Source organism: Dasypus novemcinctus, chromosome 10, assembly GCF_030445035.2.
Source record: "Dasypus novemcinctus isolate mDasNov1 chromosome 10, mDasNov1.1.hap2, whole genome shotgun sequence".
NCBI lineage: Eukaryota > Metazoa > Chordata > Mammalia > Cingulata > Dasypodidae > Dasypus > Dasypus novemcinctus.
In genome coordinates, this window is record NC_080682.1 from 3957676 (window position 1) to 3978579 (window position 20904).

The following is a 20904-nucleotide window of genomic DNA, read 5'->3' on the forward strand; positions in this document are numbered from 1 at the left end:
CTGGTACCCGTGGTGGTCCTTCTTTGGAAATAGGCTCTTTGCAGGTGTGATTCGTTAAAAAGAGGCCATTCTTGGGGAGAGGGGGCCCCTAAATCCAACCTGGCTAGTGTCCTTATGAGAAGAGAAGGAGTGGCTCAGAGTCAGAGGGGAGAGGCCATAATTGGCACCCCCTTCTCTGCACAGTGCACCCCTTCTCTACACAGTGTATCCCTTCTCTGCACAGTGTACCCCTTCTCTGTACAGTGCACCCCTTCTCTGCACAGTGTACCCCTTCTCTGCACAGTGTACCCCTTCTCTGCATGGTGCACCCCTTCTCTGCACGGTGCACCCCTTCTCTGCATGGTGTACCCCTTCTCTGCACGGTATACCCGTTCTCTGCATGGTGCACCCCTTCTCTGCACAGTGCACCCCTTCTCTGCACAGTGTATCCCTTCTCTGCACAGTGTACCCCTTCTCTGCACAGTGCACCCCTTCTCTGCACAGTGTACCCCTTCTCTGCATGGTGCACCCCTTCTCTGCACGGTGTACCTGTTCTCTGCATGGTGCACCCCTTCTCTGCACAGTGTACCCCTTCTCTGCACAGTGTACCCCTTCTCTGCACGGTGCACCCCTTCTCTGCACGGTGTACCCTTCTCTGCATGGTGCACCCCTTCTCTGCACGGTGTACCCGTTCTCTGCATGGTGCATCCCTTCTCTGCACAGTGTACCCCTTCTCTGCATGGTGCACCCCTTCTCTGCACGGTGTACCCGTTCTCTGCATGGTGCATCCCTTCTCTGCACAGTGTACCCCTTCTCTGCACGGTGCACCCCTTCTCTGCATGGTGCACTCCTGTTGGTGCTTCCAGGCCCGAGCCCCCCTCACTCCCCATGCCACTCGCCAGTAGCCACAGGGTGTCCTGTTTCTGTTGGCAGGTGCACCTGCCCTGATGGCAGCTCACGGGGACACGGGTGGGGCAGAGGCAGGGTTCCAGCTGCAGGGCCTGCTGGATACGCGGGGCAGGCATGCCATCGGTGCCCTGAGTGCTTCTCCGGGTGACGGGAAGCAAGTGTCCGTGATTGCACCCCCTTGCCCTTCCTGAGGCTCTTTTAGACGGAATTCCCTGAGAAAGCACCCACATTCCTCCTTCCCTGATTGGCTTTTCTTTCCATGTGCCCACGGGGGCTTTCTGATGAAACTGGAAGCTGCTTGAAACAGAGACAAATGTTCCAAGTCTTACTTCTCCAGCGCCCAAGAGAAGGCTCACTCCTCGAGGAGCTCCTGCAGTGCTCCTTGGAGGTGGCTCTACTGGCCTGGGGTGGTGGGCACTCCTCAAGGAGCTCAATGCGGTGGCCCCTGGTCCTTCTGCAGAGTCACCTGTTCAGCCAGCATCCGAATTCCGAGACACTCCAGGAGCTGTCCTAAGCGCCAGGGCCAGAATGTAGGCAAATAGCAAATAAGAGTGTCTGTGGGAGAAGGCTGTGAAAGTAACCCAGGGGTAATGAGCTGAGGCGGGATGAGAAGACGGAGGAGAGGCGCGATGGGGTGGGGTGCCTTCCCCTGCGGCTTTGGTAGGCTGACGCCGCCCAGGCCTCCTCCCTGGACCATGGCCCGCCTTGCGCCTCATCGCAGGTGGGTTCCGTCAGGTGGGGAGGTTACCTGGGTTATCTGCGTGATCCCCAAACACAATGGCTCGTGGCCACACGAGGAGGATTTGACACAGAGGAGGAAGGCCGGGCGGCCACCAGAGCCGGGGGCCACGCCGCCGGCCTCGGCGAATGTGGGGAGGGGCCCCGAGCCGCGGAACGCAGCTCTCGACTCTGGCAAAGGCGATGAACTGGGCTTTCCCCCCGGAGTCCTGGAGGGAGCAGCGTGGTCCTGCCGACACCTCGGTTTCAGTCAGAGAAGCGGAGTTTGGACTCGGAAGTCCCAGATCCCAGAGCACTCGCGTGCTGTCCTCAGCCACACCCCGTGTGTGGTCATTTGTTCCGGCAGCTGTGGAAACGCAGATGAGCTTAGCACCTGCTCTTGTCCAGGCTGTCCGCCCCCACGGTCCCCTCTTGCTCGAGGACCCCCTGCCTCCGTCCCTGCCGGCCCGCGCCCAGCATGCCCCTGCTGTGGCTTTTCATCCCAGTCACCCCGAGGGGCTGCTGTGGGCACGGCAGAGTCTCCTGCCCCCGGGCAATCCCCGCACGGGACGCCTGCCGCCTCTTCCTGGGCGGTTTCTGTCGCCAGGTGGCGAGGGCGGGCTGCGGCCTTGCTGTGACAGGTCTGAAGGTGGCTTTGGAGTCCCCTGCACGCGCAGAGCAGGGTGAGACTTCGCCCTCCTCATTTCTGAACACCCTGTGGAGCTCTCTGGAGCTTGGGGAGGTAAATCAGCATCGTGGGCGGAACACGGCCTTGTCCCTCGCCGTCCCACGGGCAGGCCCAAGTCGGGTGGCGATCGCTAAGAGAGGCCGCCGTGCTGCAGAGAGCAGCGTGCTCGCCCAGGAGCTGGGTGCAGAGTACCCAACTGAGGCAAAGTTCCAGAGCTCTGTTGGCTTTTAGGAAGAGTATTTATTTGGGGTCAACGCTTACAGTCACAAGACCCTAAAGTGTAGGTTGCTCCCCTCACCTAAGTCTGTGGTCATGTGTTGGGGCGAGACGGCTGCCCATGTCTGCCAGGGCTCAGGCGTCCTCTTCCTCCTAAGGCTCCATGGTCCCAGCTCCTTCCTTTCTCAGCTGGAGGCTGGGATAAGTCTCGTCTTTCTCCTGGGCTCGTTCCTCTCCGGGCACAGCTGCTCTGCTCTTGCACAAGGTCATTGTAGACTCTCAGGTGAACGGCTCTGTCTGTCCCCGGAGCTTTGCCGTGTCTAAGGAGCCGTCTCTATTCCTCTGTGCTCTTCTCCTGGCTCTGGGTCCAGTTCCCTTCTCCGGGGGCACTGGTTGTACTGGATCAGGGCACAGTCCAGCTGGCCTTGCCTTATTCTAATCCCACCCTCGAAAACCCCAAAAAGGTCCCCTTTGTGGAACCAGGGGCAGGATGTGGCCGTGTCTCTTGGGGGGCCGCGATTCTGCCAGGACTGCCGCTTGGTGAGGAGCCTCTGCCAGGCCATGTGGGCTGGCCTCGGGCCCAGCGGTCGGCCTGGGGAGTGGCCCTTACCTTGCTCTCCTGAGGAGGAGCCCGCTCGTTTGGACTGCCGGTCCTGCCAGGACTTCCGTCCTGTCCTCTTAGCTGCCGGGGTGCCTCGTGGGCCTCTCGGGGAGGGTCTTGGGAAAGAGGAGCTGTTGACAAGTGCATGGGGGTGTGGATGCCCACAGTCATTCTGTGGCCCACAGCCACGGCTCCTCGCAGCTCGCTTCTTCAGTGGGCATGTTGTCCTCTGTGGGGACATGGGGACCGAGGGCCACCTGCTCTGCAGTCCTAGAGTAGCAGGTGTTCTCCATGGAAGGCACGTCCTCCCAGGGGCTGAGGCTCCCCTCTCAGGAGTGTAACTGTTTTCAGAACCTCCCGAAAACCATCTCTCCTCACCTTGTCCAAGACATCTGAGGCCCTGCAGGTTGGGCCCGGAGATCCCGTGGGCGTGGATGCGCAGCCACGACAGGGCTGTCATTCCTGCGCCACGCCCCTCGCCAGGTCGACTTTTGTAGCTGGGGACCCGTGACGTCCCTGGAATCTGGCACAAAGGCCCCGAGGGGAGCAGCCCAGCAGGTTGTCATTGTGGCATCCGCCCGTTGGGAGGCGGGGTGTCCAGAGACACTCTTGGCGTTGTTCCCTCTTCCGTCCAGATGTGCGGCTCCTGCTGTCTCCCCACAGGGTGATGGGTGTTTCCAGATCCACCGCCAGGTGGGACTACAGTTTTAAACCCTCGGGGCTCACAGTCCACCTGAGCACTTCCCCAGTGCCCCCCAGGACACTCGAAGCCCGTGGGCTCATGGGCCCTGTAAGGACTGGCCGCCTGGCGGGCTCCGGCGTCGGGGACGGCGTCCGCTCCTTCTGGTCTCTGAACCATCTCAAACGCTCAGTGGGCTTATTGTGGGGTGACTCCTGGCCAAAGTTGTTAAACTGGCCTTGGCCTTGTATCTGCCAAAATCAGTAGAAACTATGGTTTTGTCACTGCCATTTTTGGGGGCGGTGAATGTGGATGTGAGAACAAAGCTGGCACGAAGGCACACGGGTCTGAAGCCATGCTGAGGATCGCGGCGTAAGCAGAGCACAGGAAAAAAGGTGAGGGGACCGAATGTGACATTCCAGGGTCTCCACTGGCCACCCCAGCCCTCCCCCACCCAAGGACTGGCACCCAGGTCTCTGCTAAAGCTGTCGGCCCTGGTTTTAAGCCGCAGGACCGGCTTAGCGAGTTAATGGAGACGCATGGACCTTCCACCCGCTGGAAGCTGCGCCAGGAAAACGAGTCTCCCTTTTTCAGCTTCAGTCAGTGCTTCCATTTATTAAACAAATGCGTCTTCGCATTTAATATTTCATTTAGGAAAAAGCCTTTCAGCTGCTGTGCTGATGCCCTCAGAGACAATTAATTGCCCTTCCAGTCGCTCCCAATTGCTCTTTCTCTCGCTCTTCAATTCCTCCCCGAAGCAGCAGCTCTAGATTCGCCGTGGCCAGGAGGGCCCTGGCCGCCCCGTCCCCCCGCGCCCGCCCCCGCCACATCGGCCGAGGGGGACGCTCCCTCATCTGTCACTTGTTTCCAAATGGACTGTCAGATAGGCCTGATTTCAAAGTGTCCTTGGTGCTTCTCCTTATCGTTGAGGATCAAAATAGAACGCACAGAGCAGGGAGGTTTCACCTTGCGCACCTCGTGTTTGGCCTCCTCTTTTTCTTTCTGTCTCAGGTCACACCCTATGGACGCGTTGTCGTTGTATTAACTTTTTACATTTGTTTTCCTGTGTTTTGCAACGTTAGGAGGAATTCATCTGTCTTGACAAGTGTTGAGACCAAATCTGCAGTAGCTGAGAAGCCGGCCATGATGGCTGCTTCTCATCCTGCCAAGTCCATGAGGCGGCCATCCACTGTGAGAGAAGGTTCTGGAAGGCTTGTGGGGGCATTGTTTGCTGCCTAGAAAAGATCCATTTGATGTATGGTTATGCATGCGTCAAATTAATTCCTCCTGGTCCCTGAGAGGTGGGAGCTGCGCGTCTTTTCTCAGGAGCTAGCCGAGGCCACACTTGTAGGGAATTAGGACTGGGGTGGCCGTGGAGAGCTGTCTTGGGTGGCCATAGAGAGCTACCCGGGAGGCCGTGGAGAGCTGAGCTGCCAGGTGGCCGTGGAGAGCTGCCAGGTGGCCGTGGAGAGCTGCCGGGTGGCCGTGGAGAGTTGTCTTGGGTGGCTGCCTCCTCCTTCCACTTCATGCTTGTACCTGATTCCCTCGAATGTGTTTGTCCAGGTGGGAAGCTGTCACCTGGCTCGGTTGCACTCTGCCTCTGCCAGGTTCTCTTTACCACCTTCTGGGCTCTGGGTAAGTGAGTCCCAGGGAGGCTTGAGGCCCAGGAAGAAGCTCGGTTTGGGGGTGTCTCGCTCCCTGCAGCCAGAACCCCGCCCCTGCCAGTCCCTGGCCCTGCCTGCAGCTTAGCTGGCATTCAGGCGCCGTTCCTTTCCCTGGCATCCCTGCCCTGACCCTCCCATCTCCCCACCTTGTACTCATCTTCCTAACACAGCTCAGGGGGTGCTTCTGTGACCCTCTGGCTGGTCTGCTCTGGCTCTTTCTACAGCCTAGACCTTCCTGCAACATTGTCAGCTTGGAGCTCAGGTCTGAGGCTGGACCCTGTTTCTCTCTCTGACATCTTCACAGTTGAAGAAGGCTCAGAGATGCCTCCAGCTCTAGTTGTCCATCTCTCCATCCACCATCCATGCATCCACCATCTACCCATCCACCATCCTCCATCCATCAATCCATCCATCCATCTTGTATTAGTTTGCCAAAAGGCTGCTGATTCAAAGGACCAGAAGTCTATTGACATTTTTAAAGGGTGTATGTTTGGAGCAAAAGCTTACAATTATAATGCCATAACAAGTCCAACTCAAGGTTGCTTTCTCACCAAAGTTATCGTCCCTGTGTTGAAGCAAGGTGGCTGGCAGTAGCTGTGTGGTTTCAGCCTTCCCCTCTGGACTTCCCCCTCCTCTTGAGGCTCTGTGGCCCACCTCCTTCACCATTCCAGCTGCAGGCTGGCATAAGGCTTCCTGTATCAGTCTCGGCTGTCCCCTCCAATCTCATCTGTAAGCTGTCAGGCAAAATGACTTTCTCCCCGGGTGTCAACTGTTTGAGCTGCCTTCTTTCTGTCACATGGCCAGATCAAAAATAACAGCTCCCACTTCCTGTGTGTCGGTCTGTCTGTGTGAGTGTCCGTTTATATGGGACCCACCAAGTGGACAGGGACTCAATCTGAGTCATGCCTTACTGACTCAAAAAGCCCTCAAAGCAGTCTTAGTAGGTGGTCTAATCAGAGACACCTCAGCTGAATTTAATGCAGCCAAAGGGTGTCACACCCAGAGGAATAGATTAGTTTTCAAACATAATCTTTCTCTTTTTGGGATTCATAATCTCAAACTGCTACACATCTCTCCCTCCCTCCCTCCCTCCCTCCTTTCCTCCCTCCCTCCCTCCCTCCCTCCATCCATCCATCCATCCATCCATCCATCCACCCATCCATCCATCCATCTTTCCCTCCATCCATCCATCCATCCCTCCATCCATCCATCCATCTTTCCCTCCATCCATCCATCCATCCCTCCATCCATCCATCCATCTCTCCATCCATCATCTTTATACCCATCCCTCCATCTATCACCTATCCATTCATCCATCCCATTCCTTTTACATTGCAACCATGTATGGTTTGGACTTTTATTCCCTGCTTCGGGTCAGACCGCTGTGTCCTTTGCAGAATATACTTGGATCACCCCATTGGGGGTAGAAGGTTTTGTTGTGGTTGCTAAGGCCAGCGAGCCCCCCGGGATTTCCCTCTGCCTCTATTTTCTCTTAAGAAGTGGTGATGATAATGGGCCTCATTGTCCTTAAGTGGAGTGGATTACATTTGACAGCTTTAGTCAGGAAAGCGCTAAGCTGAAATTGCTTAAAACAAAGGTAACGGAGAATAATGGGCTTTGTTGCTTATTATTCATTTCACCTGGCACACCAACAGATGGCCCAAGAGGGGCTTTATTTTCATAAATATCATTTCTTCCTGAAAAATGGCTTAACCCGGGTAATTTGTACGTGTTGTAAGGATTGTTTGTACCTTTCTCTGTTAGATACTAGGTTAATATTTTTCATGGATGAGATTGGCCCAGCTCGCCAGGGTCTCACACAGTGCCTTACTTGATGCTTGAGCTTAGAGTTAATACCTGCTTAAATTTCTCCAAGAAAATTATGTTTGGAAAAGGTGGCTGTGGTCAGGAATTATTGCGCCTTCTGTAGAAAAAGCTTTGTCAATCCCACGCTGTGGCGAGAGTGCTGTGTTTAGAAGGCTGTGCTGGTGAAACCCCACCGGTGTCCTGAGCAGACAGGAGTTATCCCGAAAGTGGCAATACCCAGATCCTCGATCCTTAATTTACTGCACTCAGCCCGAGTGTGAGGCTCGGTTTCCAGCACCCTTGCTCTGGGATTGGACCTTCCTGACTCCTGAAGCCCGGCTCTGGCTCTGCTGACCACCCAGGGGTGACTGCTCTCCTCTGCTGGACAGGAGTGTGGGGAGCAGCATGTGTTGCCGTCTGGCTAGAGCACCTGCCTCCACTGCGCCCCTGGCTGCTCGGCTCACACCCACCTGGCGCTCGCGTCTTCGTGGTTCATCGCCCCACCTGTGTGCCCAGAGCCGGGTGGGGGTGAAGCTTGCTGGCTTGGCCGTCGGGGCTGCCCCTGAGCTCCTGTTGGCCTCTTGCGGCTCGGGGATTCCGGAAACACCTCTAAAGCTTTTGAAGTGTTGCCTCTTTGGCGATTGGGGTCCTAGCATCTGTCTCTAGGAGAATGTCATGAGGAGATGGTGCATTTAATGCCCTCACTTGGCCCGACTGGCTGGCATACAGCTAGTGCTTCATGTTTGCAGTCAGGATTTCTTAATCGCCCTCCTATCCACCATTTTTCACCTTTTTTTACTTCCACGTCGTTTGGCTGCTTCTGAATGGTCAGCACCAGATGCTGTGCTTTCGACTGACCCACCTGAAACTAGAGCTATTAAAAGAGGAAAATTAGCTCTCCTCCAAGGAGACACGAATTGCCGGCAGACCCCAAGCCAGCGTCTCTCAGTTGACAGCGGCAGAGGAGAGCTCTGCTTCCCCGCAGGAAACACCAGGAATGCAGCACAGCGTCCCACAGCGGGGCTGCTATTACGCCTTCATTTTTTGAAAATGCTGTTCTGAATGGAAAAATTAATCCATGGCCCCTTTCCCCCCGATACTGTTTAAACATTTAGGAACAGTAGCTGGACACTTGAACTTGAGCATCTTTAGGGCAGGCTGTCCTTTCAGGTCAAGATCACCCAGTGTTTTCCCCATTCCGTAGATGTCCTTAGTTTTAAGCTGCACATGCTCCCATGCCAGCGCTTCAGTGTTTGTTACCAGAAGTGCCAGGCTGATGGGTCTTTATCTGCAGCAAGAAATTTTATTTCATTTGAACAGTTGCATTTAGAAATTACCCAATTACAGTCAGGTCGACCTTGGTGCTATTTCAGAGGCGTGCGATCCGCAGATGAGAGATGAGCATCTCCTGAAGGCCAGAGCTCTCCTCAGTGCGCCTTTAAATGCCTCCTGCCGAGCTTGGGTTCACTGTGGGTCTTCCAAAATGTATCATCAAGAAATCGGTGGGGACATAAACCGTAATTGCAGAGGATGTTTTATTTTAATTTTTAATTTGTTTTATTTTTATCCCAATTTTTTATTGTTTTTAATTTTTTTAATTTTCTGAATTTTATTTCTTATTTTTAAAACTATCATTATTATTTCATTTTCTTTTTTATTTTCTTTTATTTTTTAATTCATTTTTTAAAATATTACATTCAAAAAATATGAGGTCCCACTCCCCTCACCCCACCACTCCCCCCATAGCAACAATCTCCTCCATCATCATGAGACATTCATTGCATTTGGTGAATACATCTCTGAGCACCGCTGCACCTCATGGTCAATGGTCCACATCATAGCCCACACTCTCCCACGTTCCCTCCAGTGGGCCATGGGAGGACATACAATGTCCGGTAACTGTCCCTGCAGCACCACCCAGGACAACTCCACGTCCCGAAAACGCCTCCACATCACATCTCTTCCTCCCATTCCCTACCGCCAGCAGCCACCATGGCCACTTTCTCCACACCAATGCCACATTTTCTTCGATTACTAATCACAATAGTTCATGAATAGAATATCAGTAAGTCCACTCTAATCCATACTCTATTCCTCCATCCTGTGGACCTTAGAATGGCTGTGTCCACTCCACATCTATATCAAGAGGGGGCTTAGATTCCACACGGATGCTGGGTGCAATCCTCCTGCTTGCAGTTGTAGGCACTCTAGGCTCCGTGGTGTGGTGGTTGACCTTCTTCACCTCCATGTCAGCTGAGTGGGGTAAGGCCAATAAACCAGAGTGTAGGAGCTGAAGTCTGTTGAGGCTCAGGGCCTGGCTATCACATGGGCAGTCCAGAGATTCAGGTCCCCTGGGTATACACTAAACCCCAGCACCAGCTACAGTTCTGGTAGGAGGACGTTTTAGATGTGCAGTGCACGTCTCTGTGGTGACGTAGGTGCTCGGAACCCTGGCTTTCCATCAGCCTTTCCGGGGTTCTCGCTGAAGGCTGCTCACAGGTGCACACAGGTGGCCTCTTGGTCCTCGTTAGAGCCTGCGCCTCCAGGCCTGGGCCCTGCCCACGGCGAGGCAGGAGGGCCCCGTTTGGGCCACTGCCCCCCAACGCCTGGGCTGTTGTCTCCCCGTCTTGGGTCTGCTGAGCTGCCGGGGGACGTCAAGGCAAGTTGGAGTGACGCTCACCGCGAGGGTGTGGATTAACAAACTTGGTAGAGAAGGTGGTGCCTGAATACGTCTGTGCAACTCTAGCCTTGCGTCGTTGAAGATTTTTTGCAGAGTCTTCAGACAAGCGGCTTAATTATACATATTTTATAGGGCCTAATATTTACTGACCTTTCAGGCTTTGTCTAGACACTCTCTTACTCTCATTAAAATCTTACGAAACAGCCATGGTTGTCAGCTCTGTTTTATAAGCCCCAAAACAGATCTGGAAAGATAGCTACTAACCAGGATGAAATTCTTTTGCCATCTTGGTGCAAGTCAAAACAGCCCCATCCAAGACGGGCGTGCTGCCCTGGCAGGGCAGACACTTTTCAGCTTTGGTAAAATGCATGCCAACCATTGCCGGAGGGCACCCGGCACCAGAGCTGCAAGGTTCTGCGATGCCCCATTGATCACGTGTATGAGTCATCGACGAGGCAAGTCGTGCCTCGGCTGCATGGCGCTTGGCCCGTTGACGAGACCTGCCGTGGTCGCGCAGCCCGTGAGGGGCAGGTCGGGCTGGGTGCCTGCCTCCACCACCTGTGGTCTTCCCGGCGTGTCTGGGTATTTTCGGTTTTCAGCCTCACACCTTGCTGAGTTAACTATAACTTACGTTGACCCGGGATGACAGCATCTTGGCTCTCTTCCTTTAGAGTGGAGCTTGACCGCAAGCTTTTCTAAAGGAAGAACTCGTGTTTCCTATTGGTTAATGATGTGGCCTTCCCCCTCTCTGTTGCTCTGCAGACTTGGCTAACATAGAGCCTCCTCTTAGGAACACGAGGTGACGTATTTACAATGCACTTGGCACAAACCAGGTCCTCGGCGCACGGTCGCTGCCACCATCAGCGTCGTTACTGAGAGTGCAGGCCTTTCTCTAGCATCTGATTGTTCCATTTGTGCAGCCTTTTTATCCACTGCAGTTCACTCCTAGCAGCATACATTGAGTTTCGGTTTGACTGTGCCGGAAGGGTACGTAACCCTTGTCCTCAAGCAGCCCATAGCCTGGAGTAGCGAGACGCTGTAATCTGCCGAATACGCGGTAGTCCATGAGAGAGCACGTGTGTGATGGAGCGATGCTCTCGAAGAAGGGGTGGCTTACCTGGGCCAGACAAACCTCCCTTTGGCGATCAGGGCCTTGGGTGCTGGGGAAGCTTAGAACAAAAGCTGCTGAAGAGGCAGCTTGGTTTTCTTATTTCATATCATTGAGGTCATGTAGTATTTGTCCTTCAATGCCTGGGCTGCTTCACTCAGCATACCGTTCTCAAGTCATCCATGTTATCACGTGCGTTTGTAGTGTATTCATTCTTAAAGCTGAGTAGCATTCCATTGTATGTGTATACCACATTTTATTTATCCATTCATGTGTTGATGGGCATTTGGGTTGATTCCAACTTTTGGCGATAGTGAACAATGCTGCTATGAACATTGGTATGCATATATCGGTTTGTGTCCTTGTTTTCAGTTCTACTGGGTATATACCCAGCGGTGGAATTGCTGGGTCATATGGCAAATCTATGGCTAGTTTTTTGAGAAACCGCCAACTGTCCTCCAGAATGGCTGGATCCTTCTGCATTCCCACCAGCAGTGGATGAGTGTTCCCCTTTCTTCACATCCTTTCCAGCACTTGTAGTCTTCTGTTTTTTTCATAGCAGTCAATCTTATGGGAGTAAGATGGTATCTCATTGTAGTTTTGATTTGCATTTCCCTGATAGCTAGAGATTTGGGGCATTTTTTCATGTGCTTTTTAGCCATTTGTATTTTTTCTTTGGAGAAGTGTCTATTTAAATCTTTTTCCCATTTTTTAAATAGGTTATCTTTTTATTTTCAAGATATAGGAGTTCTTTATATATGCAAGTTATAAGTCTCCTATGCGATATATGGTTACCAAATATTTTCTCCCATTGTGTAGGTTCTCTTTTCACTTTCTTGACAAACTCCTTTGAGGTGCAGAAGGCTTTAATTTTGAGCAAGTCCCATTTATCAATTTGTTCTTTCGCTGTTCGTGCTTTTGGTGTGAAGTTCTATTCATGAATTATTGTGATTAGTAATCAAAGAAAATGTGGCATTGGTGTGGAGAAAGTGGCCATGGTGGCTGCTAGAGATAGGGAGTGGGAGGAAGAGATGTGATGTGGGGACATTTTCAGGACTTGGAGTTGTCCTGGGTGGTGCTGCAGGGACAGTTACCAGACATTGTATGTCCTGCCATGGCCCACTGGGTGGAACATGGGAGAGTGAGGGCTATGATGTGGACCATTGACCATGAGGTGCAGTGGTGCTCAGAAATGTATTCACCAAATGCAATGAATGTCTCATGATGATGGAGGAGATCTTTGCTATAGGGGGAGGAGTGGGGTGAGGGGGGTGGGGGGTATATGGGGACCTCATATTTTTTTAATGTAACATTAAAAAAATAAATAAAGACAAAAAAAAAAGCTGCTGAAGAAATGCTGGGAGTCTTCCCTGATGTTGGTTTGCCATGTCCGTCATTAAACCAAGGCTGATGCTGGACACAGACCCCTTGTCCCCCGTTAGATGTTCGGTTCCTACCCTTCCAGCCCCTCTTCTAATTCCCAGACCACTCAGATCCCAGGAGGAATCCTTTGCTGCTCAGGAGACTCGCTCTGATTTTGGCCTTGGAGATGAGATTACACCCAGGGGCAAGTCTTCCGTATTTTAAGCCGCCCAGTCCCAGCCCGGACACCCCAGGGGCGCTCAGAGGAGTCTGGCCGTCTCAGCGGTCAGGGTGTCATGTGAGTAGCTCAGATGACTAACAGAAGTAAGGCTCCTACCTGGAGAAGGAGAATGGGGAGGGAGAGCTGATCTCCCGCAGCATAGCTCTGGCACCTCCTCCTGGAGACGCAGCGGGCAGGGTGCGCTGAGGCCTCGCTGGGCCGCGCGGGCAGGCACACTGCTCCTGGGCTCTGACCGAGGGGGCTCCGTGGTCAGCACACCCCGTGGGCAGCCAGGGAGGCTTCGTCAAGGGGGCCAACGCGGGACCCAGGTATGAAGGGTGCATGTGATTTCAGCCAGCTGACGAGGTGGGAGTGTTCAGCTGGAGGCTCACGCGCACAGACGCAGCCTGGAATTTTCACGGAATTGCCAGGGAGCGGTTTGGTATTACAGGAATGCGGGTGCGTGTGTGTGGTACTTGGTGTTACTGGATTGCGAGTGTGTGTGTGTGTGGTGTTTGGTGTTACTGGAATGCAGGTCCGGGTGTGGGTGTGGTGGTCGGTGTTACTGGAATATGGGTGTGCGCGCGTGTGTGGTTGATGTTACTGGAATGCAGGTGTGTGCATGTGTGTGTGTGTGTAGGTGTGGTGTTTGGTGTTACTGGAATTGTGTGTGTGTGTTTGGTATTACTGGAATGCAGGTGTGTGTGTGTGCTGTTTGGTGTTACTGGAATACAGGTACGTGCGTATGTAGGTGTGTTTGGTGTTACTAGAACGCGGGTGCAAGGTGTGTGTGTGTGTAGGTGTGTTTGGTGTTACTGGAATGCGGGTGTGTGTGTGGTGTTTGGTGTTACTGGAATACATGTGCGTGTGCGGGTGCATGTGTGTCTGTGTGTGTGTGTGTTTGGCGTTACTGGAATGCGGGTGTGTGGTGTTTGGCATTACTGGAATGCGGGTGTGTGTGTGGTGTTTGGTGTTACTGGAATACATGTGCATGTGCCAGTGCGTGTGTGTGTGTGTGTGTGTGGTGTTTGGTGTTACTGGAAGGCGGGCGCGGGTGTGTGTGTGTGGTGTTTGGTGTTACTGGAAGGCGGGTGCGGGGGTGTGTGTGTAAGAGCGGGGAGGGGCCATCCACAGGCAGGGCGGGCCTGGAGGGGCGGGGGTGGGCCACGTCAGCCCTTCGCCTGCCCGCTGGGTGGGGGCGAGGGCCCTGAGCGCTTAGCAGAGAAGCGACGGGCCTGGGGTGCCGCTGGTGGCAGGGAGTCCCGTGGGCGCAGGAGCCCTGCGGGTGAGCTCAGCACGCCGGCAGGGGGAGCGGCGGAGGTGGGAACGGCTGGCGGCCCCGGGCGGCCCAGGTGGGAAGACAAAGGCCCCAGGGCTCCCGAGTGTAGACCAGCCTCGAGCAGCGGAGGTCCAGGGCGGGGAGCAGCCAAGGGCTCCTCTTGGGTTTCCGGAGTGGGCGGTGGCCCTGCCGTTGGCCCTGGGAACGAGGAGTGGAGGCCTGGGGAGGCGGTGGTGGTGGAGGTGGCCCGCTGGGAGGGTGGCCGGCTGGGATGGACGGAGCGCTTAGATTGGGGTGTCAGCAGCAAACAGCTGGCCCTCGTTGCTCCTTGGCTGGCGCTTGTTTTCCCGTTTGTTTACCTGCTCCGTGTGCTTAGGGTTTCGGTCAGCCTGTTCCTTTGTGTTGTCATGGCCCTGTTAGAGGCACTCGCAGCTCTTGTCAGGCTCAAGAGCTGGCTCCATGTTTTTGTTGTCATGGACATTATACTGGGATGAAAATCTTTGTTCAAAGTGCTTTGCTCTTGCGAGGGTTTTCTTTTGTACATACTCCCCGAAGCCCAATTACAAGATTAAAGGACACCTGTTTGTTAGCTCTCCGTGTGCACTTTTTCCCGGAAATCTGCAGCGTGTTTAACACTCACGGTGTACCCCCCACCGCCGAGCACCCGCGGCAGCTGCTTTGAGGTTTTAACTCCTGTTCATTTTTAAGAGACTTTGGCACATCAGAGGCTTGGCTTTCCTTACTTTGGGGAAAAAAATTTAGAGTCTCCCCAGCTTTGTCCCTTCTTATGGGGGCTGAAGTGTTCCTCTCCTCTAATTGTAGATGTCTGACGTGGGGGGCATATTTACAGCCCAGGTGTCATTGCCCCCCATACACAGATGACCTGAGCACAGGTGTCGTCTTCGGTTTTCTCAGCGACGGTCCATGATTTATATTTGGCCTGCCACGAGGGCGGCCACGGAGGCGTGCGAGAGGTACAGAAAGTGGCAGTGGACCCCGTGGCCTTGGGGACAGGCAGACTTGACGTTCTAGACGCGTGAAGTCGGGGCGGGTCCTGGGGTCTCGCGCCTCGGCTGCCTCGCCTGGGAAATGGGCTTAATGAGCGCACCCGCCTGTGTGTGCCACTGACCGTGGTTTTGGATTCGATACATCGTTGTCGTCGTTCGGGTCACGGCCTGGTCAGCAGCGCCATCGCCACCCTCCACCTCCCGGGTTCCTGAGCGCCTCTGACGGACGCGAGCGGGTCTCGGCCGCCTCCATGGTTCCTCCCACCGCAGTGCCTGGCGCGGGACCTCGCTCACGGGCCATAGGCGGCCGCAGCTCGAGGACGCCACTCCAGGACTCCTTCACTGCGCCCCTGCCCATGCTGCCCCTGTGCCTTCCGGCAGCTCGCCCACCTTTTAGACCATCTGGTAAGGGAGCTCCCAGTCCACGGGGCTTAGAAGACGGCACAGCATGGGCTCGCAGAGTCCTCGGGGGATTTTGCAGTACTGGGCATCACACGGGGAAGAGGGCGAAGAGGAGGGGCCGAGCCAGGCCCCAGCTGTCCGTCTTGGTCCTGCGCTTGCCAGGCTTGTCCTGGTCTTCAGGTTTCCCTCTCTGGTCTCCCTCTGTGGGGTCCTCGACCTGGAATCCCACCCCCCCAGCTCCCGCGTCTCTCTCTGCAGCTGTGTGTGCAAGCCGTGCCCGTCCTACCAGGTGGAAGTACTCATGCCTTCCGGTGGGTCTCCACGGGGACCTTGTGCTGGCCTTCGCTGTCGCTCTGTCCATATCCACAGCAGGGAGCTCTACTTCTTCCATCACTTGGAGAGCGGCCCGGGCGGTGCCCCCATCAGTCGTTCATTCATTCAGCCAGTGTCTGTTGATCACCTGTGCAGGCCAGGGGTTGGCCCCGGAGCTGGGGTGTGCCCGACGGTGAGCGCTTGGTAAGCCCCAGAGCGAGTCGCCCAAGTCTGTCCGACCTCCAGGCCCCTGCTTCCTCCTCTCGCGGGGGCACTCGTGGCATTTTGGGGGTCAGGATGGTCTTCGTTGGACAGGGCTGACCCGGGTGTTGCCCAGCTCGGCGTCCCTGGCCCTGCCCACTAAGTGGATGGGCACCGGTGATGGCAGTTCCCTGGGTGGTGGCTCAGGGCCACCTGCTCCTCTAGGTCCCACCCACTGGGGCACCCTTTTGCGGAGGGCAGGGGGGTGCCTGAGGCACTGGTTGGCTGTATCTCAGGGAACTCGAGTTGGGGTTCCCGGTGGTTGGAACCAGAGGCCAACAGTGATTCCTGAAATGGGACTTGGCTCGTTATCGGTGACATCACCCTGACCGCATCCAGCATGGGTGTTTGTTGTATTCTGTTTCCAGATACTCTTTCTTTATTTTCTCCCAGATATCTTCTCGCTCAGCTAGGGATGGAGGAGGGGTGCGACTGGAAATAGGTCACCCAAAGGAGCAACTGGCTTCCCCCCGCCAGAGCAGCTCTGAGAGTGACCCTTGAATTCTGCCTTGGACATTGGAGAGGGACAGACACGGGCCTTTGGGCACACGGTGTCGGATTCCCAGACGGGGGAGTGCCGGGCTGCGTGTGGAAGCAGAGTTCAGAGCCGGGAGCTGCGCGGTCATTTCACCCGACACAGAGGAACTCGTCCCCAGGCTTGCGGTTATAGCAGGGCCTTTGGTGTCCTCTGGTGCGCGAATCCCCAGGTAGAAAATTGGTTTGAGATGATTCGGCCAAACCTCGTTTTTTCTGACGGCTTTTAATGTGATAAAGCAGATTCTGGAGCCCTACAGTGCAATAGAATTTTAATTCAAGAAAGATCAGACCGCACGCCTGGAAGCTGATCTGGCGCGGCGTCTGCTTTTCCAGGCTTGCCGGGGAGTCCCACGGAAGGGATGCGGGGCTTGCAAACGTGGCCGGCACGCTGTCCTGCCGGATCTCACCGTGGTTTTGGAAAGCGTTTGTGAGCGGTTTCTGGGCCCAGCCGCCAGTGTTGAACTCTTAGAAACATTAGCTCCTGGGGCAGTCGAGCCTGTCACGTCCCATTTTGGAGTGGCCTTCCTTGGTCCCCAGGCAGGGGTGCTGTCCGGGACGTTAAAGCTCTTACCCGGGTCAGTGGCTGGGGTGAAAGTGCTCGGGCCTGGGGACTCTCCACGAGCAAGGCCACGAGCCCAGGCACACAGGTGGATCTGAAATGTCCAGGAGGATTAAAGATTGAGACGCACTGGGTACTCAAGCCGGGGTTCTCCAGCTCACCTGGAGGTTTGTGGAAATGCAGGTTCCCGGCCCCCGCTTGCCGAATCAGGCGCTCCGGGGGTGGGGAGGCAGTGCACCCCCGGGGAGGGCGACCCGCCCGAGACCAGCAGGGACTGATTCTGGAGATGTGGTCAGCCTGGGGAGCGGAGCAGCCGCTGGCCCGAGCTCCACCAGATGCCTCTGTCAATGTATCGGTGAATGCAGCTCGTGACACCCCCAGAAGTGGCGGGGCCGTCGCCGCGTCCGAGCCGGGCGCCGGCGCGCTAACGCCACGTCTCTCTTCCCCCCCACAGAAGTGCATTCGGTTCGACCCCAGCGCCACGGTGTGGGTGGCGAAGCAGCGGGTCCTGTGCTCCCTGAACCAGAGCCTGAGAGACGTGCTCAACTACGGGCTCTTCCAGCCGGCCCGCAACGGGCGCGACGGCAAGTTCCTGGACGAGGAGCGGCTCCTGCGGGAGTACCCGCAGCCCGCCGACCAGGGCATCCCCTCCCTGGAGGTACTGCTGGGCGCGGGCTGGAGGGGACGGCGTCACGGCCCGGGCGTGGTGGAGGGGAGAGCCGGAGCGTGACTCCGGGTTGCGTTTGGATTTGGGGGTCTTGAGGCTGCACCTCATTTTGTTCCCTGGGGGTTACAGACTGTCGTGCAAATTTTTAGCCTTAGAATTCACGAACTCATTGGAGAGAAGTCTTGGTATGACCAAGCCATGGGTCCGACTTGAGCTGCTCTGCCAGGACGGGCGAGCTCTGGCATGCAGCAGGGGCTTGCCTTCCCTTCGGGCGCCAGCGGGCTCCAGCGCCCAGCTTCCTCTCCTGTCCTTCGGCCGCCCTGGGCAGTCTTGTGCCCTTCAGACGTCCTCCTCTGGTGGCTGAGATGTAGGAAGGGGCAGTGCAGGCTGAGCCCCCGCCCTGCCTTGCTGCCCCCCATGCCTGCACACACAGCTTCCAACAGCGTGTGCCTGGTGTGGCAGGACACACAGGCTGTCATTATTATTAGTGCAATTTAATCAATATAATCAATACTGATTATTGAGCATACCAATTTCAGCCTAATCAGATAGTTCAAATAAGTTGCTATTGTCATTAGGATAACTAATTAACATTTTAGTGTAATTAGTAAATTATGTAATTAATGTATTTGCACCCAATAATTATTTTTTAAATTAATTAATTTATTTTTAACTTCTTTTTTTAAAAGATTTATTTTTTATTTATTTCTCTCCCCTTCCCCGCCCCCCCATTGTCTGCTCTCTGTGTCCATTCGCTGTGTGTTCTTCTGTGTCTGCTTGCATTCTCGGTGGCACTGGGAATGTGTGTCTCTTTTTGTTGTGTCATTTTGCTGCGCCAGCGCTCCGTGTGGGTGGCGCCACTCCTGGGCGGGCTGTGCTTTTTTCACACGGGATGACTCTCCTTCAGGGCGCACTCCTTATGCGTGGGGCTCCCCTATGTGGGGGACACCCCTGTATGGCACGGCACTCCTTGTGCACATCAGCACCGTGCATGGGCTAGCTCATCACACGGGTCAGGAGGCCTTGGGTTCGAACCCTGGACCTCCTATATGGTAGGTGGATGCTCTATCAGTTGAGCCACATCTACTTCCCTGCCCTCAGCAATCACTGAGGGCAGGGAGAGGGAAGACGAGGTGTTGTGGGGGCATTTTCTGGACTTGGAGTTGTCCTAAATGATATTACAGGGACAGATCCTGGACATCATATATCCTGCCATATTTCACTGAATGGGCTGGGGGAGAGTGTAAACTACAATGTAAACTATAATCCACGTGGTGCAGCAGTGCTCCAAGATGTATTCACCAAGTGCAATGAATGTGCCACGATGATGAAAGAGGTTGTTGATGTGGGAAGAGTGGGGTGGGGGGCGTGTGGGGTATATGGGAAAAACCTCTTATATTTTTTAAGATATCATTTCTTATGATCTATGTATCTTTAAAAAACAAAAACAAAACCAAACAACACAGAAAGGTTTAAAGTAAGTTTGTATTAGGTGGGGGTTAAAAAGAGATAATCCAGAAAAATGGCAAACCCATAAGTGGTTAAACAATCATGAACCCATGGACACCTAATTATATAGATCAGTGTATATTTACTGAGTTTATGTATTTATAAATGTACAAATATGCACACACAAAATTGTTAATATAGGAAGAGTTATTACATGACTTCTTGGTCAAACGAGGCGAGTCTGCACGTGTGGAATCGTAGCTGGCATCCGGGCCACCTGCTAGGTTCTGTGATGCTGCCAGATACGACGCTGATGTCATGGACATGTTTCAGAAGGTGCCGCCACCTCATCGGCCCGTCCCCGGCTTCTCCAACGACTGCCGGGCCGAGGCTATTGGAATCCCCGCAGCCGAGGACCGCATGTGGAACCAGGGGAGGAGCTTCTCAGCAGGAGAAGACGGGTGCCGCCCGGAAGCTGCACAGCTCAGGGCATGTCACTCGGCCCTCCTGGCCTCGGTGGTGTGTCTATCAAGTGGGCGTCTGTCTGTCTTCTCTGGGGCTGCCCTACCCGTCTCACTGACTCGAGCAATAGCAATTTATCTCACGCTCCTGGAGATCCGAAGTTGGAAGTTAAGGCGTCGGCAGGGCTGCGCCCCCCTGGGGTCCACATGTCCTGGTGTGGCAGGACGCCTGGGACTCGCCCCCCCCTCCGTCACATGGTCTCTCTCTCTCTGGGTCCTGAAAGAGAAGCATCCTCTTCTTGATTAAGCCCCCGGAGTCCAGTTCACTTCACCTTAAATAATCGCATCGTCAGAGATCCCAGTTCAGACAGGGTCAGCCTCGTGGGACTGAGGTGGGCCGTGAACTTACCTTTTCGGAGACCGCGGTTCACTACATCACGGTGTCCATGGGTGCATCCCTTGTCGCGGCCTGCGGGTCCCAGACGCTTCCCAGCCATGTCCAGCAGGTACCGACGGCCAGCCCCCGGCTCTCAGCGCCCACGCTTCCATGGGGGAGAACTGAGCACGACGGTCTAGCAGTGCCACATGCTCAGGGACTTCGAACTTCTGTACTGGTGGAAGATCTGGGTGAGGGGACGGTGGCCAGGCTCTACTCTTTTTTTTTTTTTTAATATTTGTATATATATATATGTATTTTTTTTTAAAGATTATTTTATTTATTTTTCTCCCCTTCCCCCCGATAACTGCTCTCTGTGTCCATTTGCTATGTGTTCTTCTGTGTCCGCTTGCAGTATCTGGCAGTGCTGGGAAACTGCATCTCTTTTTGTTGCATCATCTTGCCGCATCAGCTGTCCATGTGTGAGGCACCACTTCTGGGCAGGCTGCGCTTTTTTCAAGTGGGGCGGCTTTCCTTGCGGGCGCACTCCTTGTGCATGGGACACCCCTATGCAGGGGTGCCCCTGTGTGGCACGGCACTCCTTGAGCACGTGGCAGCACTGCCTGTGGGCCAGCTCACCACACAGGTCAAGAGGCCCTGGGGATCGAACCCTGGACCCTCCACATGGAAGACGGACGCTCTATCAATTGAGCCACGTCCACTTCCCAATCTCTGGACTGATAATATGACACCCAGGCCCAGAGCCTCAATAGACTTCAGCTCCTACACTTTGATTTATTGGACTTACTCCACTCAGCTAACATGGAGTTGAAGAAGGTCAACCACCACAACATGGAGCCTAGAGTGTCTACAACTAGAAGCGGGAAGAGTGCATCCAGTACCCATGTGGAATCTAAGCCCTCACTTGACATAGGTGTGCAGTGGACACAACCAATCCAATGTCC

At 54.7% G+C, this 20904-nt stretch overlaps 1 protein-coding gene across 3 annotated transcripts in view; it reads left to right on the forward strand.

Moving 5' to 3' along the window:
* Positions 1–20904, forward strand: part of SHANK2 (SH3 and multiple ankyrin repeat domains 2) — a 619022-nt gene that overhangs the window by 110475 nt on the left and 487643 nt on the right. For all 3 annotated transcript variants that reach the window (XM_071217914.1, XM_058304998.2, XM_071217913.1), the window contains one exon: positions 17441–17644. In XM_071217914.1, the coding sequence (XP_071074015.1) occupies positions 17441–17644 (204 nt within the window). The remainder of the gene's footprint in view (positions 1–17440; positions 17645–20904) is intronic.